Below are 13,857 nucleotides of genomic sequence, written 5' to 3'. Positions count from 1 at the left end.
AGAAAGAGAAGAGAGAACCAGGGAACAAAAAGGTAGATATGGGTCCAGGGTTCCTGAGTGCCAGGACGGGGCTGGAGGGACATAGTGGAATCACACAGAGTGGCCAAGGGAAGTCTCTCTGCCATGAAGGAATTAGCCCTGTTGATATCAGGGATGAGCATGCCAAGCATGGGGAACAGCTGGGGCAAAGGAACAGGGACAAGGCCAGTGGGGCAGGAACAGAGGGACAAGGGGAAGAGAAGCAGCAATGAGCAGAGAGGTGAGGGGAGGGGCAAGTCATGCATGATGTCATTTAGCCCTGCAGTACACCGTGAGGCAGGTCCTATATTATCCCCAGTTCACAAGTGAGGAAACTGAGGCACAGGGAAGATAAGTATCTTGTCTGAGGTCACACAGCTTATAAGTGATGAAGCTGGATGAGTCTGGCTATAGAACTAGCCAAATTTTACCAGCTCCTCCCCACCTGCCGCTGTCCCCATCTGGTTGGCAGGTAATTACTCCTAGAGCCCAGGTAGGGATGTATGAAGCCTCTGGAAAGAAAGCTCAGATGGAAAGGGGTGCACTTTCTCAGAACCCTCTTTTCACCCCCATGCTCTGGTGTTAGACACAATTTACAGAGAGTCACAGGCCCAGCTGGAGAGACTGGTTGCTCAGTGTGAGCTAAGAAGTCCTTGTGGATGGATGGTCTACACCGGGGTTTGGCCCAACTCCAGCCAGGAACTCCATGGGATGAGGGGCTCACCACTTGTGTGCTCTGGTTGTTCCCATGGAGGAATCCAGGGTACTCACAGTTCCCTCCCCACTAGACCTGCAGCATCCCTTCCAGATCCCCCCACCCATAGCCCCTCCAGCCTCACCTTATACAGGTAAATCTTGCTCTGAGAATCCTTGAGATCCAGCTCCAGGTCAAACTTTGCAATCCCATCCTTGGTGACCCTGATGTGTCTTAAGCTGGAGATGGCATTGATGTACTACAACAGACAAACCCACCAGGAGAGTTCATGAAGCTCTCTCTTCGGCGTACACCAAACCCTCATAGGCCCTGGTACCATCCCAGGCCCACAGCGTCCCAGGTGAGCATGCATTGGCCCCTTTTACAAGTGGGGAAAAGTAAGCCCCTCAAGGAAGGAAATTCTCCAAGAGGAGAGATCAGATCAAGAAAACAACCAAGAAAAGACCCCAGGTGCCCAGTAGGGCTTTTCCATTCATCTGTACTTCTAACAAACATTAGTTGAACACCTACTGTGTGCAAAGCTCTGTGCTGGGTCCTGTGTCAAAGCCAATGAGAAAGCTTTGAGGAGAGACGGCTGAGACCCGAGGTGTTAGGTTTAAGGAAACTTATCCTTCAAGGGGATAAGATACTATTTTCAGGACAAGATACTATTTTCAGGATAATGAAAACGAGTTCTTTTCCATTTTCAGAAGTAAAATTAGACTTATGCTATAGTTAAGTTAGACACAGGGAAGAAATCCCTGTACAGCTGATAAGATTCTGGGATCAGAGTGCTAATGGGAACTGTAAAATTCCCTTCCATGAAAGCCTTTAGAAATAAACCAAGTAGCCGGGCGCGGTGGCTCACGCCTGTAATCCCAGCACTTTGGGAGGCCGAGGCGGGCAGATCACAAGTTCATGAGATCGAGACCATCCTGGCTAACATGGTGAAACCCCATCTCTACTAAAAATACAAAGTTAGCCAGGCGTGGTGGCAGGCGCCTGTAGTCCCAGCTACTCAGAAGGCTGAGGCAGGAGAATGGTGTGAGCCTGGGAGGCGGAGCTTGCAGTGAGCCGAGATTGTGCCACTGCACTCCAGCCTGGGCAACAGAGTGAGACTCCATCTCAAAAAATAAAAAATTAAAATAAAAAAAAACCAACCAGGTACCACCCCCCAATTTGGTGACAATGATAATGATAGCAAAAATCAAGCCCTTACCATGTATCAGGCACTAAGCTAAGTACTTTAAGTACATTCTCTCATTATCTTCCCAATAACCTTACGAGGTAAGCATGACTATAATTCCCATTTTACAGAAGAAACCAAGATACAGAGGCCCTAACTCTTCCAAAGCTCCAGAGTTTAGTAAGTATCAGAACCAGGTTGCAAAGGCAGGAAACCAACCTGGGATCCCGAGGCCTTAGCCAGCTACCCACTGGGGACTAGATGGAGACAGGCCCCTCGACCATACTTGGTTTCCTAAGTTCTGCCTCCAAGCCCACCTCCAGGTGTGAGGTACCTATGGTACAGGTGTGTGGGGTGAGCATGGAGCGAGGGGTGGCCATGGGGTGAGGCACCTGTGGTTCAGGTGTGTGGGGTGGGCATGGAGTGAGGGGTGGCCGTGGGGTGAGGCACCTGTGCCATCTTGTCCTCCTGCTCCTTCTTCATCTCCTGTAGCCTGCGCAGCATGCCACGGTAGTCATCGATGCCGTACTTCATGCAGATCTGCTCGTAGTCCTTCCTGTCTGCCGTCGTCAGCAGCTGCCATACCTGCTCAAGGTCTATCTTTTTCTCAGGGGCTGGTGGGGCCCTGGGGAGCAAGGCCAGCCGGTCAGAGGCCAGAGGAACCCCTGCTCCTTTGTTGGCCACCTGGCTCTGGTGCCCCAAGTAGTTCTAGGAAGCTGCTCTATCTGCACTCGAGGAAATACAGAGCCTGGAATCTCTGGGACTGACCACTGTTGGGGCCAGAAGGATTCAGAGATGGGTGGGGCGAGCCTCAGTCTCACCCCACAACTTTCAGGAGAAACGCTCCTAACAACCTGTATTGTAGATTTCTGAGTAAGATGTCTGGGGAAAGTGGGTGTTGCATTGTTCTGTTGCTTTAAAAAAAAAAAAGTTACATCATTGTTCCAGTGGACCACCACATTTTGCAAATGAGGAAATCAGAAGAGAGATGATTAACTCAAGGATATAGAGCTTTGAAATGGCAGAGCTAGATCCAGAATTCCCAGTTCAGTCCCCTTCCCATCCTCCCATCTGCTACAGGCAGTCTAGCTCCCTGCTGTGTTGGGTGGAGGTGCGGCCCAAGCCCGGCTTACTTACAGAAATAGCAGGGAGTGAATACTGTGGGAGCCTCCAAAATCCCTCATGGACAGGCCCAAACCCACCTCTTCTTCAGCAACTTCCGGAAGTCCATCAGCTCCTTCCTGAGGTCTGGAAAAGGAGCAGGAATGAGGCCTCAGTCCCAGGTGGGATGCCTGAGAGTTGATGCAGGGCTTTTCTGTGTGCCCATGCTGACAACCAAGACTTTGGAAGGGGTGGAAGACTGGTTGTGACCCACAGGTGTGCATGGTGTGGCTCAACCAGGCAGGGAACACCAGGAAAGGAGTAGTCTATTCCCCCACAGGCCCCGAGGAGATTTCTGACAAATCTACGTACCTTCCTGTGGTTCCTTGTGCCTCTTCCAATTCTTCCGAAAGCCAACTGGATCATCCAGGGAGGAGAGGAAGTAGTCGATGTGGACAAGCAGGGAGAGAAGTAAGACACGTTGACGGTCTTCCTGAGAAACTGATGGAGTCCCAGAGCCCTGCTATCCCCACTGTCCTCTAAGGCGTGGATGATCCCAGCAAGATCGATGGAGCAGGATGGAGGGTCTGTCCATCATAAGCTTTTTTACCCCAGAGCCTTACCCATGACCAAGGGGACCAACCTAAGCATCATCTCATGCAGGGGAGGCCCAGTCATGTGTCCACAGGGGCCAGGGAGGCGACAGAAATGCATGAAGCAGACATTGGCAACCACAACAAACTCAAGAGTATCTAAAGGGGCAGCTGCTCTTTCACTCCACCTGGCCATATCAGGGTATAGGCCCAATATTGCCAAATAGGTCAGACACTGCTGTTTGGCTAATCCTGCAGCCATTTGTAATCCTCATCATCTGCTTGCACTAGAGAGGCTGATAAAGCTAAACACCTGCCTTCCCAGCTTCCCTTGCAACTAGCAGTGCTCATGTGACACTGTCCTGAACAATGAGCTCCAGGAATTTCTGAGAAAGCCTTTGCTTCCTCTATAAAAAGAGTGGATGGGCTGGTCGTGGTGTTTCATGCCTATAATCCCAGCACTTTGGGAGGCCAAAGTGGGAGGACAGCTTGAGCCCAAGAGTTCCAGACCAGCCTGGGCAACATAGGGAGATCCCACCTCTACAAAAAAAAAAATCAAAAAATTAGCTGGGTGTGATGACCTATGCATGTAGTCCCAGCTACTTGGGAGGCTGAGGTTGGAGGATCACTTGGGCCTGGGAGGTCAAGGCTGCAGTGAGCCATAATCACACCACTGCACTCCAGCCTGGGCAACAGTTCTCAAAAAATAAAAAATAAAAGGCCGGGTGCAGTGGCTCACGCCTATAATCCCAGCACTTTGGCAGGCTGAGGCGGGCGGGTCACCCGAGGTCAGGAGTTTGAGAACTGCCTGGCCAATATGGTGAAACCCTGTTTCAACTAAAACCACAAAAATTAGCCAGGCGTGGTGGCACACACCTGTAATCCCAGCAACTCGGGGGCTGAGGCTGAAGAGTGGCTTGAACCTGGGAGAAAGAGGTTGCAGTGAGCCAAGATTGCATCACTGCACTCCAGCCTGTGTGATGGAGTGAGACTCCATCTCAAAAATATAATAAAAATAAGAGAGGCAGATGGACCTGGGCCACCTCTTTCACCTTCCTACCTTGAATATAGATTAGGTTTGGATCTGCCATAGCCCTCTTATGGCCATGAGGTGATAAGCCAATCTGCTAAGGATGGCAGAGCAATGGGACCAAAAAAATCAGCTGTCTGATGGCAGCCCTGAGCTGTGGTGTGAGCCCTGGACACCACTCGCAAAACTTCTTATATGAAGAAATGAAATATCTTTATTTCTTAGGCTACTCTTAGTAGGATTTTCTGTTACTTGTAGGCAGATCAATTGTAAGCATAATCAATGGCGAGACTAGACCTGCTTCCTCAAGAGACACCTACCTTTTCATTACTACAGGTTGACAATTTTTAAAATTTCAAACACCATGCATGCCCAAATACACGTCTGAGGGAGAATTTGGCCTTTGCGTGACCTGTTTGTTACCTCTGGCATAGGCCTGTCCAAAATATCCAAATATCCTTTGCACGGTGGAGAAACTGACACCCAGAGAGGAAAATAAAGCCCATTCAATGAGTTAGCAGAAGCGCTGGGACTAGAAGCCAGCTTTCAGGTCCAGCTCATTTACTAGGCCAAGAGAATATCCTTCAGAGCATCTGCCAAGGTGTGCCTTTTTAAACATATGCAGACTTCAGTGTGCATGTGGATGAAGCCAGGGGCCCAGCACAAGGTGGGGCTGCAGCAGTGGCGGCAGCCTCAGTGGGCCTCCCTCCCCTCTGCTCCCCTCCCTCACTAGCCACGGGGCCTCTGATTCCTCTGTGGGCTCTCTGCCCTGTGCACTGATGAGACAAGCTCAGGGAAAAGCCCACCTTCAATGACAGTGAGTCTCGCTGAGCACGTGTCCTCTCCGTACATATTTACTGCTATGCAGCGGTACAGATCCGTGTCCTCACCTGTCAGCTTGCTGATCTGCAGAAAGGCCAAGGGCAGAGGAGCAGGGCTACCATGTCCCCTTCCTCCATTTACTAGACACAGCTATGTGTTGGGGGTATAAAGTGATTAAGACATGGCCCTAGTCCTTATGGAGCCCACAGTCTTTATCAGGAAAGACAGATCCCAAAACAAAAACCTGGTTCGGGACAGAGGGTGGATGTACCAATTCTTTGCCATCAGAGGCAATGTAGCATAGTAGAAAGAGTGTGATTTTGGGGTCAGATGGATCTGGGCCTGAAAAGTCTCTGTCCTGTATTACTGGCTGTGGGACCTTGGGCAAGTTATCTAACTTCTCTCAACTTCAGTTTCTTCATTTGTAAGATGGGAATATAATTCCTCAAAAAAGTGGTGAATAATTAGAATTAAATATAATCTATGTCAAATGTTTAGCCCCTGGGACATAGTAGGGCCTGGCACATAGTAGGTATCCCATGGTTAGTATTTGTAGTATTGCTCAGATTAGCCAAGATTGATTGAGTACTCACTATAGGCCAGGCACTAGCTAGACACTTTACATAAAACTTTCATCCTCATAGCAGCTCCTGGCCTGGCACAGTGGCTCATTCTGTAATCCCAGCACTTTGGGAGGCCGAGGCAGACAGATCACCGTTGGTCAGGAGTTCAAGACTAGCCTTGCCAACATGGTGAAACCCCATCTCTACTAAAAATACAAAAATCAGCTGGGCGTGAAGGCGCATGCCTGTAATCCCAGCTACTTGGGAGGCCGAAGCAGGAGAATCGCTTGAACCTGGGAGGTGGAGGTTGCAGTGAGCCGAGATCATGCCATTGCACTCCAGCCTGGGCAACAGAGCGAGATCTGTCTCAACAACAACAACAACTCATAACAACTCCTTAAAGCACGTCCTGTTATTACCCCATTTTTACAAAGGAGGAGACAGAGATAGAAAGAGTAAGGTGACTTTCCAAAGCCAAGGTGGTGGGCCTGGGATTGTAACCCCAGCAGTCTGACTTCAGAGCTTGAGCTCTTAAGCTCCAATCTACACCACCGCCCCAGTTATCAGCAGAGGTATCTGCGAGCCTGCCAGATCCATTCTTGGCTCAGTCAACTTTGAGTCACGAGATGGAGTTGAATGGATTCAACTTCAACAAGGAGTATGTCTTACTCCTCTAGGGACTGGAGGCTGCCAAAGAGATCTTCAAGGGGATGGGAAAAGATGAACAGACTCTGGTCAGGGGAAGAGCTATGGTTATTACCTGCAGCACGTGATCCTTGCTGCCAGGGCTGGAGGAGATCTTGTACTTGCTGGAGTCACTGAGGTCACCTTTGGAGTTCTGCCGATGCACCTCGGGCCTGGGCTCCCCACAGACCACAGCCCGAAAGATAGCATTTTTCCCTGCAGCAGGAAGAGACGAGCAGGAAGACTGACAAGTTGGGAGAAAGTGACTGTATACTTTATTTAAATTCTAATTTACATCATCTTCCTCATCTAGGTATTTCAACAGCCCCTTCCAAAAAGGGTGCCAGGCCTTGGTCCCCTTGACTCAGGAGTCAGAACACGCAGGTGGAAAGCAGCAGATTCCAGACACCCAGAGGGCAGTCCTTCCTCTTTCTGTACTGTGGAAGCTTGGGCTGCTTGAGGGAAAGAGATAGGTGGATTGGCCCTGGTGAAAGGGGAGGCCAGCAGGGCTTTAGGGGAGAGAGGCTTTTCTTGAGAGTGGGTAAGCAAGGAGTCTGAAAGCTTTGCCAAGACTGGGAAGGAAATGAGATTTTGTGAGTTCCGGCCGGGCGCAGGGGCTTACGCCTGTAATCCCAGCACTTTGGGAGGCCAAGGTGGGCGAATCGCCTGAAGTCAGGAGTTCGAGAGAAGTCTGGCCAACATGGTGAAACCCCATCTCTACTAAAAATACAAAAATCAGCCAGGCATGGTGGTGCATGCCTGTAATCCCATCTACTTGGGAGGCTGAGGCAGGAAAATTGCTTGAACCCCGGAAGCAGAGGTTGTAGTGAGCGGAGATCACGGCACTGCACTCCAGCCTAGGTGACAGAGTGAGACACCATCTCAAAAAAAAAGAGAGATTTTTTGTGGGTTCCCTTCCCCTTCCTACTCTCTAGAGGGAGGAGGAATCACAACCACAGGAAGGAATGGCTATTTGGTGCCCAAAGGAGCTGGTGCTGAGACATAGGTTCCAACCTCAGAAAAGACCCCAAGCTCCATGCCTGGCATGGAGGCCTGGGAACTGCCTGCCCTCAAAGAATCCCTCAGCCTCCCACCAGGAACATCTTAGTAGAGAGCAATATAGACCAAAGGCCCAAGGGCCCGTCCCAATTTCTCATTACTTTGTTCCAGATTTAGAAAAATAAAATACCATTCTTTGGCCAGATGTGGTGGCTCACGCCTGTAATCCCAGCACTTTGGGAGGCCAAGGCAGGCGGATCACCTGAGGTCGGGAGTTTGTGACCTGCCTGACCAACATGGAGAAACCCTGTCTCTACTAAAAATACCAAAAAATTTGCCAGGCATGGTGGCCCATGCCTGTAATCCCAGCTACTTGGGAGGCCAAGGCAGGAGAATCACTTAAACCCAGGGGGCGGAGGTTGCAGTGAGCTGAGATCGAGCTATTGCACTCCAGCCTGGGCAACAAGAGCAAAACTCTATCTCAAATAATAATAATAATAATAATAATAATAATAATAATAATAATAATAATAGAAAAATAAAATACCATTCTTTTTCTTATTACGAGGATGCTATGAACTAAAATTTATTGCAGGGATGTGTGTTGGGGAAAGAACACCAATTCCCACTTTTTCCCCAATAAGCCTTTGTTCCCACCACTCTTCTGGGCACTTTCTTATGTGGCCTTCTAGAAGGGCCTTCCTGAGCCCAGCCTGTGAGCCACTGCGGGTGCTGCTGCCTGGAAGCGAGGATTGGGAGGAATCACATTAACTGTATTAACAGTGCCTATCTGCAGCAGTGGCTTTGAGGAGAGGAGAGAGGGACCAGAAAACACCACAACCTCTCCCTGCTCCCCAATTTAGCATTTTTCCATCCTTGCCCCCCAGATATTTCTCACACTGGAGTAGCGTGTTGTCTCTTCATTCTCTTTATCCACTCTTTTCCCCAGGCCTCTTGTCACTTCTAGGGTTCCAGGTAAGCACATACCCCCTTAAGAATAGGAGGGAGACAGGCTATGGCCTGGTGATGAATGTAGGGCCTGGGTGTCCAGGAAGGTGTGTGCCCTAGCCCTCTCCCCTGGGAGGTAGGAGAGCAGGAATTTTGCTTCCCCTCCACAGCTCCCCTCTGGGCTCTCACCCTCTGGCAGAGCCAAGGTGACGGGCTTCTGCTCAAAGTCTGGTGTGCTGCAGCCTTCAGGGATCTCCTCCACCAGCTGCCAGATGCTCACCCCAGGGATATGGGACTTCCGGAACTTTCCTGGAGAATGCAGGAGAGAGGGAGATGGGCCTTCTGCCTTCTCCCTATTGGGTGACCCTTCAACAGAATGGGCATCCATCCACTCACCCAAGGAGCAAGAAGCCCCTTCTCGCTCCTACTGTTGGGGCAGGATTTTTGTCCTACCTCCCGCCTGTGCACAGTGCTTTTTAATTCTCTAGTGGGAATCTGGTGGCACCCCTCAGGTAATGTGAATGGAGCCTCTAGGAAGTGGGTGGGGCACCCTGGGAAGACGCTGAGTGTGTCACTGGAGAAAAGCTTGGAAGAGAGAGTGGGAAAGGGCTCCTTTTCAGGAAGCAGGAGCTCATGTGGGGGCTCTGCACCCCTTATTCAGGAAAACAAATTGAAATCCAAAGCCAAGACTCTTAAAAAAAACAAAAACAAAAACAAAAAAATGGTCCAGCACAATGGCTCATGCCTGTAATCCCAGCACTTTGGGAGGCCAAGGCAGGCAGATTGCCTGAGATCAGGTGTTTGAGACCAGCCTGGCCAACATGGTGAAACCCCATCTCTACTAAAAATACAAAAATTAGCCAGGCATGGTGGCACATGCCTGTAATCCCAGCTACTCAGGAGGCTGAGGCAACAGAATCACTTGAACCCAGGAGTCAGAGGTTCCAGTGAGCCAAGATTGTGCCACTGCACTCCAGCTTGGGCAACAGAGTGAGACTGTCTCAAAAACAACAGCAACAACAACAACAACAACAAACAAGATGGGCACATTCCCAGAAATCTCTGATCCCTACCACTTCTCTCCTCTCTGTCCTGGTAAGGATTGCCAGGGAGGGTTGGGGAGGGGAGGTTTGTTCTCTTACCTGCCACAGTTCTGCCTCCTCTTTGACTCCTCTCAAGGTAGAAGTTCTATTTTCCTGAGAACAGAAATGGAATTGCTTTTGAGAGATCCAGTCTGGTCTCACCGCACCCCTCCCACACCATCAGTGCATAAGCCAATGTCTGGGGTGGGAGCTGGAAAAAGCTGCCGCCCCCAAGAGCTTTTCTAACCCACTAATGGCACTGATTAGTTTCCTGCAATTCCCTGTCCCCTGCAAAACCAGTTTCCCAGAGACCAGGGAGTGGGTAGGATGCTACCCAGTTGGTAACATTCCCAGGTAAAGGGAACCATAGGCTGAGCCTGCACACTGTGTTGGTGGCCTGGCCTCCTGGTGGGACCCCAGACGTGATGACCCTGCCCAGAGGGTGAGACACAACCTTCCCAAACCTGAGGAAATCAGACCCATTCAGGACACTTCCAGCTGTGTAACAGCTTGCCCCGTTGACTTTGGAATGAGAATTCTCCAAGGACATTCTTGGGACTCCCGGCTCCTTCCCCAACTCTGAAATTTTCTGGCAGGACCCCGAAGTCCTCTACCTCCCACGTTCCACCAATCTAGAATCCTTCCGGTCACAAGGTCTGCAGGGGAGAGTCCTCAACTTTGCTGCTCTTAAGTTCTTCTTGGCCCAGGCCCATAGGATCCCCATAAATCCATCTGCTCCCCTCTGAAGCCAGTGAATTATAGTGTCAGGTGAACAGGAGTATTTTCCATTCTGTCACCACCACCATCTCTCTTGATTTCCTCTTAATTGCATCCATCTGTTATGGCCAATGGGGAGTCCCACACAGGAGAAGAAGGGGGTTGGCTCTGGGATGGGATGAGAGCCATAAATTGGGGTGGGGAGATGTTTTGAAAGAGTTCTCCAGCAGTCCCACCCTCTGTGCGATTGGCCCACGGCCAAGCGGTTCCATTTTGGGGACTCCATTTTCTGCCCAAAAAGCCCTGTCATTAATATAGAATCACACATGACAGAGCGAATTCCTCTCTCCCATGGAGATCGTTCCATTTCACAATGGCCCACCCACTGGCACTTCTGGCCCCTGGCGGTCCCTCACCAGCCCAGCCACTGCACCCTAGCGTGCTGGAATGCCATGGTATGCCAACTGCGTTCTGGAGCGGTCACAGGTGCCACAGGGGCTATGCCGAAGGGAGTCACGAGGAAGGGTGGGAGGGAAGGCAGTCACCAACGGATGAGGACCCAGCTGGCCATGGCCAGGGGGAGGGCTGTAGGGGCCCCCATCTCACCCACCCCTCAGTGCAGCCTCCTGGCAAGTGCGCTGGCAGCAGTCGGTGACCCCACACTGGAGTAGTCTGAGTTCAACACAGCTATCTGAGTCATCATCCCCATCATCACACACATCATCACCATGAGCAGCTATCATCCTGTTACTCAGCTATTGGTCACACATGAAGAAGGATAACGATGATACCACTCTTCTCCCTCCAGCCTCCTGCCTACAGCTCCCAGCTGAGGAGGGCAAAAGAAGCAAAGCCCTTGGGGGATCTTAGGGGTGTGACATTAAGCCATCCACTTCTGGTGCTCCACCGTCTTCTAAAATAAGCCAGATTTGGTACAAAGTCAATGACATGGGGGAAGAGATCTGTTGAGTTGGAGACTAGAGGGATGTGGTCTCAGTTGGAAGAAATGAGAAAGGAAGTGAATTCTCTCCTCCATAATTTATTCCCACATTTAAGAAGTCCAATTATTCCCAAAAGCAAATGGCAGCTTGTGTCCTCACTTCAGCTGTCCCAGAACACTCTCAGCACTGGATCCCGGGGCAGTGTCTCCCTGGCCCCTCTCCAGGATCTATGGCTCCCTACCCTTTTTCCCTACCCTCCCCGGATCCATCCTGCAGATCCAGGTCCCTGCTGCCTCCAGCTGGTCCCTGCTACCTCTCAACTGGTAGAAATTGAGGCAGGAAGAGCCAAATGGGGTTCTCTCAACTGCTTTGACCATGTTACTAACCAAAATATAACAAGTCCCAGCCTGAGGTCCTTATTCTGGACTACTAGTGATATTTTTAATCTGGTCATCGTATCACACTCAAAGTCAAGCCGTGTCCAGAAAATTAGAGCCAGGACAGAACCACCCAGACAGGACACACTGAAATTCTCTCTTCCAGATATCCTGGAGTCGCCTAGAGGGGATACAGGTGCACTCCAGCATGTGAACGGCCAGCCAGAGAATGTTCACCAGGCAGATGTCCTACGCACTGCCTGCCCCTTCCTGCATAGAAAAACTGGACAGCAGGTTAGTGTCTCCATCCGGCCCTATCCTGGCCTGGGTTGGCAGCCAGATGTGAGTGCCCACTTACCTGGGTGTACAGCTGGCCTACCGCTTCCTGTCTGCTCCCTCTTCCCCGTTTCCAGCTGCTGCTTGCTGGAGGCTCTGGATCAACTGGTAGTAGACAGGCAGGGCTGGAGCAGGTGTCAGTTGCTGCAGGCGCCTCTGCTCTCTCCGCCCCTCCCACTCACCCCGCCTCCTCCTCCTCCTCCTCCAGTCCAGGCTTGGCAGGATAAGGCCCCCCAGGGCTAACACTCTAGCTCAGAGGAGGTCAGAGATGGAAGGGTCCTGTGACATCAGTCCATCCAACTTCTCGCTTTGCAGAGCTTTAAGCTCTTAACCAGACTGGCTTAGTATAAATTTGCCCCATGATGCCTCATTTATATGACCCTGTTTAGCAAGGACATTTTCATCATCCAAACCCTTAACTTTTCAGCTAAGCTGGTCCCTTGGGACCTTTGACACCATAAGTCACACAGATACATCAAGCCGCTGCCCTCTTGGGAATCACATCTCAAAGTGGTATCAAAGAGGCAGCAAACTTTGAGAGTGGGAGGGAAGGCAGTCACTAATGGAGTCATAGACACAGAGTCCACCGAGTGACCAGGAAGGAGAAGACCCTGGGAATTGTGTAGTCAGGAGGCCTGCTGGAGAAGGTGAGCTTGCTCAGGAGCTTTTCAAGGAATAGAAGGGGTGACCTGACCAGCAGGGTTGGGGGCTGAAGTTGGCAGGGCAGATGGTTGGCAGATGGAGGGCAAGTGGAAACCGGAAATACAAGGCTGGTAACAGATTTTCTTAGGGAGAGTGGAGGGTAGGTGAGGGCCAGGAGACAAGGCCACTTGGCGTGCTTTTAAAGAGCCACATTCTGTCTCGTTAAGGACAAAGAACTGCTTTGTTGCCACCCATAAGCAAGGCTGATCCAGGATTCAGGTGAAGTAGAAGGGAAATAGGGTGAATGTCCTCCAAGGGAGGACACTGAATATTTACAAGTATTCATTAGCATCTTGCCGATTTCTACAGGCGCTACCTCTGGATGTGCTCCTAGAGGGGACGTGTTTGACCTCTTCTGCGCAAGTGTGTATATATGTGTCCGTGCATGCACACACACATGCATTTGTGTGTCCTCCCTGTGTGTTTCTGAGTGTCAGGTCTGGTCTTTCATTTGTTCAACAAATGTGTGTTGAACACCTACCCTGGGTTGAGCCCTGGCTCTGGCACTGTGTTAAGCCCTGGGAATACAAACGTAAGCGAATGACAGGGCCCTCCCATCATGAAGTTTGCAGTTTAATGGGGCAGGCGGATGTGGGGGCTCTGAAGGAGACAATGGAAAGTGTGAGGGGAGGGCTGGACCTTGGACAGCAAGGGAAAGAGTGGCAGTGAGAGTTGAGTTTGGACAGGTGGGCTTTGGGGGCCATTGAAGAGTTTTGATTTCTATTGTAAGGGTTACTAAGGTTTGTTTAAGGTGGAGAGGTGACAGAATCCAATCTGCCTTTTCAAAGAACTCATTCTGGCTGCAGAGATGCAAGGGCCCAGGAGTGCAGTCCCAGGAGAACACCCCAGGGTGTTCTTTCTCATGGTGGAGCCCTGAGCTCCAGGGGCCTCCTGAGCTGCAATGCTGCATCATCCCAGGAGCAGGAAGGAGGAGACTGTGAACATGGCCCAGTGCAGAGCCCTTCAGCATTTCAGGTGCCTCTGTTGCCCCCGTAGATAGCCCATGTGCTCTTCTCTGAAGCCTGGGGACGGCCTGCAGATCCACGAGTCAAGGTGTGCCCTGC

General features: G+C 50.8%; 1 protein-coding gene across 1 annotated transcript in view; it reads right to left on the bottom strand.

The window, feature by feature from the left end:
- IGFN1 (immunoglobulin like and fibronectin type III domain containing 1) overlaps window positions 1-11,180 on the bottom strand; it is a 66,279-nt gene extending 55,099 nt beyond the window's left edge. The window contains 8 exon segments of the mRNA XM_031934838.1: window positions 858-971; window positions 2,349-2,523; window positions 3,101-3,146; window positions 3,372-3,416; window positions 5,429-5,528; window positions 6,768-6,907; window positions 8,828-8,947; window positions 11,048-11,180. Coding sequence (XP_031790698.1) covers window positions 858-971; window positions 2,349-2,523; window positions 3,101-3,146; window positions 3,372-3,416; window positions 5,429-5,528; window positions 6,768-6,907; window positions 8,828-8,947; window positions 11,048-11,180 — 873 coding nt within the window.
- Window positions 11,181-13,857: the final 2,677 nt, after the last annotated feature.

Source organism: Piliocolobus tephrosceles, chromosome 1 (genome assembly GCF_002776525.5).
Source record: "Piliocolobus tephrosceles isolate RC106 chromosome 1, ASM277652v3, whole genome shotgun sequence".
NCBI classification, from domain to species: Eukaryota; Metazoa; Chordata; class Mammalia; order Primates; family Cercopithecidae; genus Piliocolobus; species Piliocolobus tephrosceles.
Note: the sequence above shows the minus strand (reverse complement) of the source record. Positions and strands in the feature narration are given on the sequence as shown.